This window comes from Sander vitreus, chromosome 13, assembly GCF_031162955.1.
Source record: "Sander vitreus isolate 19-12246 chromosome 13, sanVit1, whole genome shotgun sequence".
Classification (NCBI taxonomy): Eukaryota; Metazoa; Chordata; class Actinopteri; order Perciformes; family Percidae; genus Sander; species Sander vitreus.
Window position 1 is genome coordinate 18,384,531 of NC_135867.1, and position 18,466 is coordinate 18,402,996.

The 18,466-nt window shown below is 39.8% G+C and overlaps 1 protein-coding gene across 2 annotated transcripts; it reads right to left on the reverse strand.

Moving 5' to 3' along the window:
* Window positions 1-197: 197 nt before the first annotated feature.
* Window positions 198-18,412, reverse strand: LOC144527511 (ubiquitin-associated and SH3 domain-containing protein B-like). 2 transcript variants are annotated; one of them, XM_078265605.1, is made up of 14 exons: window positions 17,583-18,412; window positions 6,117-6,170; window positions 5,686-5,872; window positions 5,403-5,601; window positions 4,920-5,089; window positions 4,509-4,717; window positions 3,685-3,829; window positions 3,348-3,468; window positions 3,117-3,239; window positions 2,879-2,971; window positions 2,201-2,345; window positions 2,000-2,106; window positions 1,374-1,474; window positions 198-1,275 (listed from the first exon to the last, which is right to left on the reverse strand). In XM_078265605.1, exons 1-14 carry the CDS (start codon window positions 17,708-17,710, stop codon window positions 1,138-1,140), a joined length of 1,920 nt encoding a protein of 639 aa, XP_078121731.1. In that variant the 5' UTR covers window positions 17,711-18,412; the 3' UTR covers window positions 198-1,137. The 2 variants fall into 2 exon arrangements, with proteins under 2 accessions (XP_078121731.1, XP_078121730.1); XM_078265604.1 differs by having other exon boundaries at window positions 1,374-1,483.
* Window positions 18,413-18,466: the final 54 nt, after the last annotated feature.

The window sequence follows — 18,466 nt, forward strand, 5'->3', positions numbered from 1 at the left end:
TGATGCAATACAAACAGTAACTGTCAAAGTGTTAGCTGCGCATTGCAATGCCTGCTCGTGTTTTTTTCTTCTTCTTTTAACAACAATAACAGCCGCACTGCCGTTTGTGTAAAAACAGAACTGACTATTAAGAGCAACCTTAATTCCCACTGATTACTAACGTGAAGTGATGTTTTCACAGAACACATGGCACAGGCTGGTATGTAACGGCCTTTATAACTCCACAACCTTGCTTTAATCATTTGTGAGTCATGTAGCAAATAAATGGTATAGGCACTAAGCACTTAAAGCATTTGACATAACCAAAGGAATAAAATACAATTGAAAAGCAGTGTGGTTATCAGGCTTACAGAGTTTTAGGGTCGTGATGAACAAGCAAAGGTTTTAGTCAGTGCACTCAACAGCAGTCTGTATTTCATTATATTAATTTTCTTAAGTCATACTGACTTGTTTGCTCATGTGGGTGGTAATCAAAACTGCATTACAGGAAGGTACAATATTCATGTGTGCACATAAATGTTAACTTAGAAGAATCACTTAATGATATGACATTTACAGGAATAAAACAGGTATCATAAACTACCCACCTCAGCACCAGGAACAATGAAGATCAGTTTTCCCTTGTCTGATTGTCAACATTTCTTTTTAGCTTTTTCGCAGGAGGGTCGTAGCTACAAGTTAAATAATCATTTCTGACACATGAAAAAATATTTCTGTGGTTTAAGTCTTTCTCATCTAGTTTTTGTCACACGGTGTGAGAAGGCAGCAGAGCACAAAGTCTTGTAGAGCCTGAGGAGGAGCCATAAAACCAGATTCATGCGCAACCATCAAGAACTATACATATTTCTCGTAGCACCTCCACATTTTGGGCAAACACGTACAGACAAAGGGGGAAAAGCAACAAACTGCCGTCCGATCTGTAGCTCATTTTTGCTGTGTCATCTCTACACAAACTGTATTTTCTCATTCCTGAGCTGTGCGTCTCAATACATTTGCATGATGTCTTTGACGGAAGCTAGACGTGTTTTGTTTTTTTTGGTAGTTGGGCTGGATTTATAGCAGAAGAGTAGGTTCAAAATAAATATTTTTTTAGCAGTTCAGGGCTTCCCAAAAGATAGAGAGCCAAACAGCACATCTTCAGTCTTGTATTAGCATTTCCCTCCAGTTGAAACTGTGATTGGGTCCATGTGTCAGAGGCAAGATGGGTGGGTCGACCAGCTGCCACACCCCGGTCTCTCCCATTTCTTCACAAGCGCAAAAACCCAAGTAAGGAATCTGCACAAAGAGACAACAGATGTGCATGTTATCAAAGAAAAAGAGATGAGGAGAGGATAGAAATGAAAAAGGCGTTGTAACTAAAGCAGCAAACTGACCTTTCGGACAACTTGGACAAAGTCCTTGGAGTTTTGGGGGCTGAGGCCTTGTATCTGGCGAGTGCAAGCCTCCAGCGAGGACGCATGGGCCACAATCAGGACTGTGTTTCCTGTGTGAAAGAGGTACAGAACAGAGAACCGCATTCCACAGATACCATTAGCTTTCTCTACTGTTTATGGGCACTCAGTTGTCAAAAATATGCAGCATGAAATGTTCGGGTTCTTTGACTTATTTCCTTTAATATGAAGATTAGGAAAGCATCCAAATTAAACATCTTGAATCAGAAGGCCAGCAAGCTAAAAACAATGTGCTTATTGTGTCACCCTATTGAATTTCAAGGTTTTATGGTATGGTGTGTAGAGTCAAGTACATTTTCTTTGTGTAGGGCCAGCAAAGCAGGTTTCAGGCAGATCCCATTGTTTAGTTTTGATTTCATTGGCTCCTGCTTAGTGTACAGTGGCCGCCAGAGATTCAATTTAGAACAGGAAAACATCAGTTAACAATAAGCATTAACATGTAATCATCTCCAAAAGAAAGTGGACTTGTAGCCAGTAAATGTTGCCAACATTAGTAAAGGTGGTATTCGTTTAAAACCCTGGATAATATGTTTACAACTCCACCTTACCCAGGCCTTTGCTCTCTGACAGGATCTCTCTGGTTACTTGGAAGCTCCTGCTGATGTATGTGTCATAAGTCTCTGACACCACCAACTTACTTATGGGAATATGAGGTCTAGGGACAAAACGGTAAATAGAAAGGATAATAGTAAATTGCAACATCACAGATAAAAGCTTATAGATGATATAGCGTGGGTGTCGCTATGTACCTGTATGTTGTGTCAACACTCAGGTTAGCTGCAGCCAGCTCAGTTGGGGGGATCCAGACGGGTAAACATGTGCCTGCCACCCACTTCGTCCATTCAAACAATCCAGGCTCCACACGGATTTTTGTCTTTCCCTCCTGCTGGAGACCTGACACAGAAAAACAAACAGAAACTGTCAGGCAGGACGATGTCTCTCCATCTACTCTGTCATGTCAATTTGTCTTGCTCTTCCTTTACAGAAAATCTATAAATACATCTTCACATGAAATGTAAGACTCGGTGCAATAAGAGTAATGGTGATGGTCACGTGTCCTAACATGAAATAACTTGGAAGTTTAAAAGGCTGTGACAAAAAACAACATTCATTAGGTTTTTTTGCTGTGATGGGAAAAAGAAGTTAGACCTCCTGATAAACCTCTCTTTTCCTATCCATTGTGTTTCCTAATGATGTCTCTAGGTACCACAGACGTCTTGTTGTAAGTTTATATAACTAGACAAATCCTATTGAGATCCGAGCCAAACATCATCATCATCATCATCATCATCATCATCATCATGCAGCAGTAACTTTTTGAAATGTATATGCCTAACATGTCAGCTGAAGAACCTGAATATATGTTGTGTAACTTGTCTGGTCTTGTCTTGTCTGTGACTGTGGTCAGAGTATTGAGGAGGTCCTACCCTGCAGAATGTGCTGAGCAGTCTGGATGCAGCGAAGAGAAGGAGAGCAGTAAACAAAGTCTATTGTTGTGTGACTTTCTAACAGGGCTTCACCTGAAATGGACCAAAATGCAGCGTGATTTCATTGTTATATAGACATAATCTTTACTGTATTTAACAATCCTTAAAAACCTAAAAGCCTCAGTAATCTATAATGTTTTAACAACATCCAAATAAACTGTATATAAGATGTACCCACCTACAAGACGGGCCTGGGTGGAGCCAAACACAGTAATTGGACAATCCTTATCATAGTCCCGGTGACCTCCGATTCTAGCTGGCAGGCTGGATGGCATGTTGAGATTAGAGCGAATGTATCGGCCTGGCCAAACACAAATGAGAATCTTAAACAAGAAGGGATTACTTTACTTAAAAGTGTGTAATGTAAGCCTTCAGTATAAAAATTACTATATGTCCCCTGCAGGCTAACCTTTGGAGTCAAAGCACTGAGTAATCCAGTGTTTCCCAAACACCACATCCATCCTCTCCCCATGGCGACACACAAACAGTCTCATTTTGGGCAGGGAGGATTGACTGGTTGGCCTCAACACCTGAAATAAAGATTAATTTTAAATCGTGAAGCATTAGAGAAAGGCTGCATTAAATCAGCATTAAATCTTAAGCTCCTGCTGGAAGCACGCAGTAATTATTGGGATTATAACGCACTCAGTGAGGTTCATGATGTTCTCTTCACTTCAGCATGCAGCCTGACGATACCTTTGTTCTGCAAGTCATAGGAAAAGTCACATAATGCAATAATGCTGTACCTGCATAGGAGGACAGAGGCCAGCGAGGCCGGGAGTATCCATAAGACTGTCAAGCAGGCATTCTTTCAGCTGTCCATCAAATAATAACCCAGACACGGCGCTGCCAGAGTTAGATGGAGAGGCACAGGTGAGCATAGAGTGAGACCTGAGGATCAGATAAAACACAGAAAATTCTAATTTATTCACACTTGCACTTTAAATACAACACCATTTATCCACAGTGCAAAGAAAGAAACAAAAGAAGATGTACACACAATCAACAAACTCCTACAGATATACAGCGTACAGCATATGACCATAGAGAAACACAGGGATAAGCAAAAGTAAGGCACAGTGTAAAGTCAGTGAGTAAAAGTGGGGTTTATGTGTCTTGAAAACATCAATAGAGTGAGAACAATGAATGGAGGAAGGGAGGGAGCATAACCTGTTCAAGGAGTGTAGTAATGTGGGCGAAGGAGCCAGTCAAACGGTTAGTCAAGACGCAGGCCAAGATGATGATTCTTTTTCCTTTCTTTCTGCCTTTAATCTTTCCAATCATCTTAGAAACATCCTCTTATATGTGTGCATTTGTGCTTAACACTGAAGGGATTTGTGAATTGTCAGTTTTGAGATAACACCCACTGATTTGTGAAGTGGTTGCAAAAAGGCACATGGTGGATTTGAGAAGCAATCAGTGATGATCTGCTACTTCTGTTATTGTATGTGCAAGTCATTGATCAAATCCGATCCCAGGGCTTCCCAGTAGGGCGCCTTATGTGTCATGGAGTTTTTCATTACTAGAAAGAAACACATGGTGTTGTGGATATCGTGCTTCCCATCCTTACCCATGGACGACCCAAGTGTCAGACTCATCAGCACGGTTTACATAGTTCTCAGGCAGCAGGCCCGACAGCCCCGATCCCAGCGAGGTGCCGTACAGCCAGCCCTCACTGGCACTGCTCTGCTCCACCGAAGACATGAAAATAAAGTCTCCTGGCACCAGCTCGAGCTCATCGTCATTCTGAGGCACATACGGGTACATGACTTGCAGTGTCTACATGGGGCAGATGGTAAACAGCTATTAGACAGAGGTACTGTAGAATAAACATTGGATCTATTCTTTTAGGGATAATTACGATTTATAATTAATATTTTTTTCACTTCATGTCCAAAAGAAATCTAAATTAACAGACAAGTGGGAAATATACTGTACATGTTAAGAGGAAGTACTAATTTTGAATGGAACCAACTCAAACCTCATGATTAGCGAACCGAATATCCCGGGAGAAGAGCACAGCCAGCCAGTCACAGCCTGAAGACACATCCACCGTTTTGGCCAACTTCTCCAAAATTGGAAGGTGACTGGCTTGGAAGTGGTATGCCAAAGTGACATGAAGTTGTTTCTTATGAGGCTCGACATGAACATCTGGACAAAGGAGAAATGGAGAAATGTGCACAGCAGATGTATTTACGTATACTCATGACAATGACGTGCTGTTTTCCATTCTTTGGCGGTTCTCCACTGACAGAAAAATGAAAATGTATCTGGTGATACTGCTTGGCTCATCCCCAAAATATGATTACAGTAAACACAATTAGTCCACAACTGTCCACATATGGCCTCTTAAACGGCATCATTCTCAAACAGGCCTGGGAACATTAACCCTGTACACTGTGTCTACAAGACGGTGTACATGTTTACTGTGATTTCCATCAAAGGGACATAAGGGGCCTCAAACCTGCTTTAGCGGTTGCTTCAGTTGCAAAATCAGAAGCGAAACTCTTCAGCACCTCCGCCATCTGCTCCTCCACAAAGAGGCCAATAAAGGTTGAGGAGGTGTAGAGCTCCAGCGGGAGGGGCATTGGTATACGACCTTTCCACTTGGCCATGGTGGTCTGGAGAGCATCGGTCAGAGCCTCCACCTTCCCGTCGGCACACTGAGACAGCAAAACAGGAAGTTATCAAATGTAAAACTGCTATAAACAGCCAGAACATGAGCAATTATAAACGCTGACACTGACCATAAAGAACTGGCAGAGGGTGATGTGGGGGAAGATGTTGTGTGCCTTATTCTTGCCACAAGAGAGGCGGGACTGCTGCCAGAAGTGCGAGAGCTGCTGGAGCAGCGGTCCACTCGGTCGCAGATACAACACATACTCTCTGGGCAGAGGGTCATCCAAGAAGGGGTCATCCACGTGGGAGAAGAGCCTGGAGCGACAGACAAGAATACACAAAGTGATAAGTGAGGAGAGGGAGCTAAGTAGGAGAGAGGACGGCTGATGTCCAACAGAGGGCAGTACTGTTGTACTAGCGCAGTGACACATCAGTACAATGTTGAGGGGGTTAGGTCACTAGATGTTGTATTTACCATTACCAACATTCCTGTTTGCATTCCAGTTGTGCATTAATAACTGTGGGAGAGCATGTGGGTAAGAGTGTGTGTAGCTCTCACCAGTCACAAGCTGCCTGGACGTTTTTTCCTCCTGTCGAAACCAGAGCTTTCAAACTGCAAAGAGAAAGAGAAATGGAGATCAAAGCACAGTCACAAAATCAATAGTTTCTCTTCCGGACCGTGTTTATTAGGAGGAGATTGCTGTGCTTCCACGTGACCAATGAACAAAGAACAACCATCCCAAGAGAGCAGTAAAATAACCCTAAAAATTCAGAACAGGAGTTTATTATTCAGACCAGAGGTTCATGAAACAGCATTGATGCGGATTTAAAACACATTCTTTGCTATGAAAACATAAAAAATATCTGGTTCTATCATCAGTGAAGTCTGTTCAGCTCAGTATATGCAAATCCCAGTATGCAGTGTATACTGGGTTTAACATCTGAATGTGAACATGATTCTGTTACAAGTGATTCAGTCAATGACTTAATAATGAGCACTGTGTTATCGAGGAGAGGGTTTTTGGCGGCAAAACAGCTCACATTCTAGGTTAACAATTAATTTCTGTAGCAGCCAAATGTCACAATAATAAGACCCCCTAAATATTACAGTAAGAAAAAGGAAACGGAATCGTCCATGTCCTACGACATGATTTATCTGTGTCATTTCATAAAACTATAACTTCTGGAGACTTTTCTGAAACAAGAGAGAGCTGATTGCATGATTACTCTTGAGTGTTCAAAATCTAATTAGTGTCTTTTTATAAAACCTCTGAAGGGATTCACTGCTTCCAGCAGCTTTCTTCCGTTTCGAGGGGACTAACACAGAGTATCTAGATGTGACTGTAATTCTTCATCTCTGCCCAGTTTTTCAGTCAATCAACGCATCAGTGTCATATTTTATGTATCACACTGGACACACTTGTCTGCAAAGCCTGTATTGTTATGTTATGTTTGTAATTGTGGCCTGCTTGGTTTATCGTGGCTGCACTGCTGAACTGAACTGAGGTGAACTAAAAGATTTGCCACACATTAGCGCAAACTTTCTACTTAAACAGAGCCTCCATAATGATGCCATGCTTTATCTAAAGGCTAACTCCATAAAGACAGCACTAATTGTCACTGCGCTAAATGGCCAATCTAATGAAGAGTAAACAAACATCTACCACTGGTATTAAAGTAAAATGAACAAGCAGGAAGTGCTGTTTCCTTCACTATCGCAGAGCCTCTGTTTGACTTAATTCACAGCATGATATAGACGTGTTGCAGCTCTCTATGTGTGCCAATATTGACAGTGTCCATTGTGCCACTCCAGCATTCAAATTCGATGAGCTATTTTTAAATTTGTCCCACTGAGAGGGTACTAGATATGGCAAAGTCCCTGAACCCCGGGGCAGTGTGCCCTGACCGAGCACAGCATGCAGCATGGGAACGCCAAGGCTACATCAACCTAACAGATGGCTCAAAGAGCTACTATATGCATGCACACACAAATGTATATAAATATGCAGGGTAAATCGGAATTAAAGACAGACAAAAAGCACAAGACAAAACTTGAATTAAAGTCTCCTGTTTGTTCACTTTATCCTGGCAGACAGCAGCTGACAACATTTGACCTAATTAATCAATTTGTATTCCTACAGTATAAACCACTGCTGCATGTAAGACAGAGAATCATTTGCTGGCTACAGTTGTCTTATTCAGAGATTCCAACTAGTGCTGTGTGGAGGAGGAAAAGAAGAGGATTTTTCTCTCAGAAGGCACGATGGGATTACAAGCAGATGTGACTGAGGCACAATCCAATCCAGGCTAGAACATTGGATTGCTTGCCTCTTATCTCTGTGGTATTTTATGAGAGTGAACCCTTGAGACATGAAATAATAGAAAAGGTTTTACGCTCACAGAGAGGTTTACTTGAATTGAATCTGCTTTTAGGCTGCTTAAATAATTATAAACCCTGTTCCAGGTATAAATAATAATACATTATCAAGCATGACATACAGCGTGGTGTTGCTTTCCATTTTTACTTATTGATGTGGGACATACTTTTCTGCTGGAGGAGGATAAATAACAGCAATGTCTAAAACAAAAGATGCTTTGGTATTTGCTCAAAATGTAATGCAGGAGGCTGGAGGTTAACCTTCAGGACTGTAAATGGGTTATACAGTAGATGGAATAAGATGTTAACAGTGTGCAAGGCTTTTCATGGCTAAATTGATATGAAAAAGACAGTACTGTCTATGCCAACGCTTGCCAAAAGTTGTCCAAATATGAAATGAAACGATAGTTGCTCTTAATCATTTAATATTGACTATATGCTGCTAGCCTGATCTACTATTTATTTTATTACATTTTATTACATTGTTCACCTACAAAGCTTTACAGTGCGTATTTAGACTACAGAAAACATAAAAATTCATGAAATTTATATTTTATTATGTTGAGGAAAAATGGGATTTTTTGTACATTCAGCGTTAAAGTTGAATTTAAATGTTTAAATAAACTTCTTGTTTTTTGTTTTCTGGAGGATCCTTCTGCTTAGTGAGAAAACAGAAAAGATTAGTGCACTAAGCTAGACAACACTGCTAGTGTGTTAGCTGAAGCCATCAGTGCCTGTAGCCCCACCCAGGTAAATAACCGCCAGCCGACACTGCCGACTTGTTATATGCTCACAATTAACTGTGGATTGTGTCTTTACACCACACTATATGTTATGAATTACGTGTTTGGATTATATATTGCCAATTCTGTTTTGTTTCCGTTTCTCAAGACAGAAGAAAGCGGGACACGGACATCAGAAACTGACCGTCTGGGAGCAGCACTGGACAGAGATGGTGGAGATTAACAGGCACGGTCTCTCTCTTATGGGCCAGCTGGTCCATGTTTCGGCAAGGAAGACAGCACCTCTTGCACAATAGCCATGTGTGTCGCATCTGCAGTTTGACACTTAGTATTTTTAAAAATAAATATTTATTCAAGTTTGTTTTTTGTTGAGCTGAATATTTACTGAAACAGTCATGGGCCAACTATCCTCAATAAATGCAGCTAACCCGGAGGCCTCTCCTTTGCTCTTATCATGAACTGAGCAAGTTATTTTTAAACTGCATTTCCTATTCACAGCTAGACAAAAAGCGTAGAGGGTGCTAGGAAGAGAAGTCACCCCCTAGTATGGCCTTTAAATCAGCAGTAATGTTTTTAATTAATAACAGTGTCCATTATGAGATGATGGCTTATAATTCATTTGCACATGTACTACAGCTGGAGGTGGTATTGGAAACTAATTCATTTTTAACTATATAAAATTATTTTTTTCATCCACATATGGCAAGAGTTTTCAGTTCCTGTTCCCACATTTAACCCTACTACAGATAAAATGTTCTGGCTGCCTGTTGCATGTTTAAACATCAGCATTTGTGGTTTTTCATATACAGTATGTAAACATTCTTTGGACTGTTACAGCTGACCTTTTTACTAAACTTGGATATCTTCCAGGCTGCTAAAGAAAGTTATCGCTTTATATCAGACAATCTACACACTTCGCATAGTATACCATTAGTGTGAGGACTTTGGATTCCCGTAAACATTGTGTTTGAAGTTCCTGTGACAAGAATCAACTTTCATGGCTACATATTAGCCAAGAAGTAAAAAGGAATTCATAAACTTAAGCCAAAAGTAACAAGCATTTCAAACTGACGTTAACAATATACCATGTCACCCTGTCTCAACCTACACACACAGCTACATACTCCCAAGAGCCCCTCCCAGACTCAGCTCTATAGGCAAATCAATATTTCCTATTTACAAGCCAACGGCGAACAATCATCACTAACTACTTATCACTCCAACAGCGCTGAGGGCACTGCTGCTCCCCTCCAGACTGCACCCTAAAGGGAGCCTCGTCAGCAGAGGAAATGTGCTTCCGTACGTCAAGTCTGGCGACTATGCTAAAGCCTGGTGAGCCCATGCCGAGCCAAACACCAGATGTTACCGCCCTTTTCACTAGCTGACTGCCCAGTCCAAAAAAAAGAACAGTTTGAATCCAGCTTATGGCTTTGCAATAAATCTGTTCAGGATATGATGTAGGACACAAAGACGGTCAAAAGGTGTGTAAAGTTGTAATATTATAATATATATAATGAAGTTTTATATAACATATATATATATATATAAAAATTATATATTGAAATTAGTGTTAATTAAAGTTTGACATTTGCGAGATAAATGTATTCACTTTCTTGCCAAGAGTTTTATGAAAAGATAGATACCACTCTTCATTTCTGTGTATTAAGTAGCTAGAGCTGGGAGTCAATTAGCTTAGCTTAGCATAATGACTGGAAGCAGAGGAAAACTGCTAGCCTGGTTTACGCTAAAGCTGAAAAATCCACCTCTAAAGCTCACTATTTAACATGTTGAACCTCATTTGTTAAACCACACACAAACTGAAATGTAAAAGCTAATGTAAAGTGCTAGTTACAACACGTAACTTGCCAGAAAATTCTGATTGTGTATGGATTAAATACATCCTGTTACAGTCGGTTAATTAGATACATTTAGAGGTATTAGCATGGTCAGAGCCAAGCTAGCTGTCTCCCCATCTGTGGCTACACTAAGCTAAGTGGCTGCTAGCGATAGCTTCATATTTACGGTACAGACATGAAAGTGGTAACAATTTTCTCATATTACTCTTGGCAAGAAGGTGAATAAGCATATTTCACACAATGTCAAACTATTCAATTAATGGTGGGAATGAATGGTGGCAATTGTTTTGCGTGTTTTGGTACCACAACATTTTGTTTAGGGTCACTAACACAACCAGCTCATGGTTTTGCACACTCATACAGCTTTTCTTTCAAGCTGACAAGGAAAACATTTCAGCACCACATCTTTAACAAAGCTAGCTGTTTACAGCCAGTGTCTGGAACTGCTTCTGCTCGTTTCACTTCATTATTTCTGAAGGAGAGAGCTGAGAAGTCCACAAGGGCAGACAGAGCAAGTCAGAGATTGACACCATTAACTGTGCGGGCCTTTGTGGGACTAAAGAATGTTAACAATTCTTCGCTAGGTGTCCATCAAGCATATCAGATTAAACAAATAATTATCAACGCTTATCAATTAACTGTGCCGTTTCATCACAAGTGTTATTTTTAGCGTTGCATGAGTGACGTCAGTGAAACATGTGAAAGTGAACAAAGCAAATGTTTTAATAAAGGGGCACAGTGCCAAAATAGTGACGCATCCCCCAGCACTCTTCAGAGTCCCACGATGTGTCATATGAAGCTAAGCAGACAAAGCATGTTTGAGAGTTACAGCTGTTTTAATTAAACCCTGATAATTTGATTTCCAGATCACACAGATCAGCTGAAAAGTGATCTGTCAGGAAGTACAAAGCCTCAGCAGATAAACATAAACATTTATTCTGTTCAGTCAGTAAAGTTTGCAATCTTCAGGCCTTCTTTTAATGAGAAAAATGTTCTCAGTCAGTATACCAAACTTCAATCTCAATTTCAATCTGTAAGTTACATGTGAATCCCCTGCTTCAGCCACCCTCAAACCACCGTCTCAACAGAGCGCTTAGTAAAGGTCACAAGCCACTTCCAGAAATGGGCGATTTCCTCTAGTCTGTCTTGAGTACAAGCTTAGAGTTTGTTCTTGCACACTGCACGTGCAGGAACCAAAGTATCACATCCATGCATAAGTTATGTGTAGTAATTATTATGTGGAGCCCTCGTTTAAACTAAAAAGGTTTCTGGTAATGCTTTTTTGCATGTACGATTAAAGTGGAGTGAGACATGTAGTTGTAATGGCAGGAGTTATAAAACTGATGTCAGTGGAAGAACAGTCTGAATGCACACAGACTTCCTCTTTCAGACACAAAGGCTTCACAGACTGACGGGATGAAAAAAATTAAACTGTACCGTACATAATGTTATCTCAGCTAGATGTGTTACAGCTCAGTAACCACAGGGGCTTTGAGTTTGAAGTCTTCGTTTGAGAAGCACAATGAAACATTAATGAACATGTGAGAGGCAAAGGTTTTGTCTGTATGAAATAAGCACTGTATAAAAGCTACCTCAATAGTTGAATTACTATTAAAGCATACAAAACAGAGCTGTTCTATAGATTTTGCCATTGTTTTATAAAAATGGAGCTCGCTACCAACCAAGATGAGGATGCATAATCTTAAACTGAGTGCCCTTTTGCATGACCAATTAAAATCAAATATCAGTCAAATGGAAAACACTCAGTTCAACCTTTTTAAACAGACCAAATATAGATGCAAATTAGATCTCTTAAAAGCTCCTAGTGAGGAAAAATATAAAAAATTGCAAACAGGGATGCAAAGAAAAACACAAACCATTGAACATTTGTCATGCATGGTTGTTTTAGCCTAAGTGTCAAATTGTCAAATGTCATCAGGCAGTAGTCAGTCTAGTACAGAAACAATTTTTCAATGAATCAATCTAATCATCAGATGTGAGGATTTGCTGCTTTTCTTTATTTTATGCCATTGTACACTGAATATAATTGGGTTTCTGGACTGTTGGTTGTAAAAAATAATCTTAAAAGGACTGCACTAATCAGTCAAACACCACTGACATGCCACCATGCCCCCCCAGTAATTGTTGCCTAATTATTTCAGTTACACTTTAGGAAAATTTACCAAAGAAAACATGACAATTGGCCAACAACTACAGATATAAATTGGCATTTGTATAAATATAAAACCAGTCACAATTTTATTTATTTGATTTTAGGTGGAAATTTAAGTGGTGCCTGTGTTTCTTCTTTATGTGACTTCAGAGTTATATATTTATTTAAGTAGTAATTGACCACTCAGAAAGGAGCCATATTGTTGTTGTGAGCACAGGGTTTCTGACCAAATTATGGCAGTTGATTTTTCCACACACCAGCGAAACTGTGAGAACATCTGTGATTGGTCTAAAATATCACACGACATTGCTGCATAGCCTTGCAGGAAAATTATCTTTCTCTGGTTCAATGCCTCCGTCTACATCTTGTTAGTACCAGATAGAGTAAAAAGGCCTTGGCCTCCGTCACAGCCGTCGATGTTCTCTTACATTTTGGTCATCAACTTCCTGTTTCCCTTGCTCACAATTGCCACATTATTCCTCTGTGTAATGAAATAAAATAAAGCTGAAGTAGATACGAAGGAGCCACAGACATGCCATCTGTTTACTGTGGTGTTATAAGGTTGCTTCCCAGCACCTCATTTGTTTAAAATCAAGTGGTTAAATTCAGCTCTCCACTTCGTTTAGAAAACAATAACTATAATTCAGATTCCTGTGTTCAGCCAAGCAGCACAGGGACTCTTTAGGGTGATAAGTGTTGCTCCCAATTTTCAGGTGTATATATGACTCCAGTATGCCCAGTTATTTTGGCCACAAGCACAACATTTAAAACTGAACACACAGACACAGACACACACACAGACACACACACACAGACACAGACACAGACACACACACACACACACACACACAATAATGTGTTTCTCATGAGATTGTTCCTCTATACACGCATCATATACTTCAAGGACTTTGAATACACTGGTAAGACTGCACAGGCACAATAAAAGGAACGAGTGGAAAATATAAAAGAAAGTAACCTACAACAAATAATATTTAGCCACAGTCACGATGATACAAGGAAGTCCCCTTTACACAAGTGCAATGAGAGAAACCTCAGAGAACACATAGGCCTAGTTTACACATTAGGAAATGATTAATCATTAAATAAGAGCAGGTTCCCAGGGATTAAAGGGACAACCAAAGATATACAGTAACATCACAACAGTCAGTGCCTGGCCATTTCAGTTCTCAGAGAAAATGTATCTCATGACAGGAGACTGCTCACTGGACCTTAACAGAGAGTTATTAAAATGTTAAGCCAAGTCTTCAGGATTTTATTGGTTACATTCTACAATTAGAAAAATATTCGTCAGGCTAATTCCTGTTTAAAAAATAGACTATATGTACTATATATGAACTATATTTGAACTGGATTAGATTTAGGCCAACAACAAAAATAAAAAATAAAATATAGATTCAGTATTTGTGTACATTATGTTGAGAAATTTAACTGCAATGGTTTATTTTACAGGTATGTGTAATTTCCAAATAGGTTTTGGGAACTTTCTTGGAAAACACTATGTAATTGGTTACCAGTTATAAAGAAAATAGAGGCAACGTTTAAAGAACTCCTTAATTCAATTAAAAAGACCTGACCTCAGTGTTTTCCAAACTCGCTGTGGCTCTGGTTAAACCAGGTAATGGAGGAGGGAGGAAGGTGACAACTTCCAACTTCCATAATTCAACAAAAATGATCTAACTCTACTTTTGTCCAATTCTAGCATTCTGCAGCTACCAAAAGCAAAACAAACATGACGAAACTGTCATATTCTCAGTCGGATCAGTTTCCAAACCTGCTTCCAAGACACATTCAGAACAGGGAGAGACCACTGACCACTAGCTCCAATTACACTAGTCAATTCCTGAATGACTCAGCAGAAAATCCCCCCAATTAATATAGAGGGGCAGTTTCTGTGTATGTGTGTGCATGATTCATGCTCCCTACTGGCTTAGAAAACACTTCCTCAATCACAATGAAGACCTTGTTCCCTGAAGCTTTGACTGATAACTGATGTTCCTATTATTCCTTCTTCCTCTCCCACCAAAGTCTAGGGAAGGGCCTGACAGCAAAAACGTGCAAATCAGACGTTTATTTTTGTTTTACAGCAATGTGTCTGGGTTGGTGGCTGAACCGAAGAGAAAGTGACAATCTGCACAGCCACAGATTTCCAGGAATTGGATTAGCGTCGCAGTACTGAAAGCTGGCATCTTGCACAGCTGCTTGTGTTTAGAAACACAACGCTGACACATATTGTTACCTTATTATACCGTGTTATGGCGAAAGTGTTAGCAAACAGTTGCCTGTTTACACATCGATCAGGTTCCACTGTTAATATTAATATTAAAAAATGTCAGTATAAAAGCTTTAAGCATGAAAGAAGATTGTGTTGTACAAATAAATGTAAAACATTAAGTTATATTACAAGAAAGTTGTTTAGTACAATAAATGTATCTTTTTGGTATTGATATCAAAACTTGGATTTCGTGTCGGTGCTAGTATGACTTTTTTTTATTTTTTTTTATATCCATCAATACCCATGTTACTTAATTCTGTATATACTACTACTGTGATAACTACTGTGCCATGAGCTCCAGAGAGAAAAATCGAGCCAAACCAACACACCAAACTTAAACACCCCAGGGTGAAGTGCATAGACATCATGTTGCATTACATAACTATCTGTATCGTCACATTCCATTGTTATTGTGTCTCCATTAATATTAAGCCAGACAGGCTTGAAGGTAATGACTTTGAATTATTCTGCCTCATTTAATTGTATTGCTTCGATCAAAGTATATTAGTCTGTCATCAGTAAAAGATGTTAGTCTGCCAATATAACCAACCACAGTCACTCATTGTGTCTGCAGTGGTTCATTAGGCAGGAAGAGAGAGCTGCAGTCTGGAACAACAATAGCCTGGATGACCTTAGCCAGGTTTGCCGAAGATAAAAAAAAAAAAAAGGCTTAATTTTGGAGGTACTGTATCTGTCTAGTTAAAAGAATAAAGACTGTTTAACACTTTTGGCCTAATTAGCACAACTCTGATAACTGCCAACAGTCATTCCTAAATTTTAGTCCCTTGTTTTACATGGGGAGACAGATTTACATCCTATAATTCAGATATTGAAACAAGAAAAAGATCTGGGAGTTAATTACAGCACTCTGAGATTACTGTCGCTGCTGTCAGAGACTCAAAGTGAACTATTCCAAATTTCTTTTGTTACATGGGAGTGGGACACAATTTAGAGACACGCTGCACATACAGAAAGGCTTTTGTGTAAGATGAGGCTGTTCAAATCATCAGGCTTGATATATAATTTGGGAGTCACTGACAGCCTGAACAATGAGAAGGGACATTATGATAATAGATTACATATTTAGGTAGAGTTCATACAGTGAGAGCGCAGGCTGAGATGTAAAATGTGTGACCATACGTGCCACATCAAAGGCTGTAGTTAGGTGTAAAACGATTAAAGCTCGTGTTAAATAGGCATAGTGACCCTGAAGAAAATAGGCTAAGATGGGTTTTATAAAGCATACTTTGAAACATAAATGTTACATTCTGAATGTCTATAAAGCTACTCTCCCATTCATGCAGCACCTCCATATTTCACATTTTTATAATTTCTCTGGTTAAGAGAAATGCTTCTGTTGATTTTTGGTCACATATATATTGACTTAATGCAAAATGCTGCTTTAAATTCCCTTATGAAATTCATATGAATAATCTACTATAATCAATTCAATCAATGTACGGTTTAACTGAGATGTTGTGGTTGAGCCAACAAACACTAGTAGCAAGCAGACTACACATTATTTTTTAATACAATTACATAATCCATACACTGCATTCACAAGCCAACACTGCTTGTTTCCTGGCAACTTCTCTCAAAGATGAATGAGAAGAAGTGGTGAGGAGCATGAAAGAATTCCCACAGGATCAGGTTTTCATTGAAAAACAAGAAGAGTTGGCGAGGGAAAGGCGTGACTCAGAAAACACTGAGCATCTCTCGTATTTTTCTTTTGTAGTGGGAAACATGTCCAAACAACATATGGACACGTATACGCACAAACACAGCAACACAAATACTGTACCTATACAAGTGATGATGCTGTTTTTCTGTTGCATTGCTGGTGAAAAGTAACTAAAGCACAGTAAGTGTATTAAGTACTTTTATTAAGTAGTACTTGCGCTTTGAATATTTCAGAGGCAATTTTTACTTTTACTTATTTATTTGCAGTTACTGGTGACTTTGCAGACAATACGCATATACAATATGTTGCATGTTATACAGTACATTTAACTACATGACTGTATAAAATAGTTTTTTTTTTAAATAGCTCCAATTCCACTATCCACAACATCAAAATGCAGCTTATGTGTTTATATACAATATAAAACTGACAGGGTACTCAAACTATAAGTACACACAGGTACTTTTACTTTTGAACTTTAGGTACATTTTTCCGGTTATACATACTTTTCTTTAAGTAAAGTTTTGTACTTGTAATGAAGTGTTGGCAATTTTGTATTGTTACAAGGATCTGAAGACGCTACTCTGCATTGCACTTATCACGTAGCAACAACAACCATGTTATAAAAGGTCAACGTAAGTTTGTATTTGACACTAAAAAAGAGACCAAACTCAAGACCATGGCACACCAAATATCTAAATAAGTGACATTAATTTTCACATCATTTTGCATAACCTTGCTGTGGAACATGCAGTATGGCTGTGTATTCCAGAACAAAAACTACAGTTAAAAGGGGTAATTTGACTTGACCCCAATGACGTGTGTGTGTGTGTGTGTGTGTGTGTGTGTGTGTGTGTGTGTGTGTGTGTGTGTGTCTTGGGACAGTGCAGCTGTGTACTCACGCCCTGGTCTTGGGGAAGCCCATGGACAGCAGCACGTCCAGAGTGGAACCATGTTTGATGGTGCTTGGCCGGCTCTGGCGCTGCCTCCGCGGCGTCACTTTGGCATAGAGTTCCTCTTTAGCTGCCATAATTCACTGCTCCATCGGTATGTCAGGTCCTCTGCTCCGCTGGTGTATTGTCATTTATCAACAAAAAAAAGAGGGATGAAAGCGGTAGACTATTTAAACCAGGATGACTTGCGTAAGGCGGAAGCACGTATAAAACGTCAAACCTTCTGAGGAAAAGAGCATTTTTCTAGGTTTGACAAATGCTCTGAGCTGGATCAAGCTGCCTCCTGACGGCTCGCACATAAAGTCAAAACCATCAGCAGGGGGGTCAGCCATGGGAATTCACTTCTGCTCTCTCCACTGTGACCCCGATACACAGTGCGAGGTGAACATGTCTGGTTCCTGCTCGCCCCTCTCATACGGTCCGCTGAATGAAAAATCAGATGTTGTATGAGCTTCCTTTTCCACACGATGTCTTATTTATGAATGGATCCTGAGTGAGAGGAGGTTTAGCCTGTAAAAGGTTGCAGCTTCAACTGCGCGGCCCCTTTAGTTAAAGGAACAGTACACCGAGTTGTGAGAGGACAGGAAGTCTGTGCGTTTTTAAGGCGGAATATGGGTTAAACTGAGAGTAACACACACTATTCTCGGTTAGACGCGGTAGATGCAGTAAAATTAATACTAAATTAGTTTAGACAGTATGACGAAAAGTGCCGAGATCTTATAATAATACATCCATGGGTAGGGCTGGTGGAAAATGTTCGTCACTCTTCCTGTCTGCGAAAGTGTGTCGACACACACGCATGCGCAGTGTACATTAAGGAGATCGGCACGCCA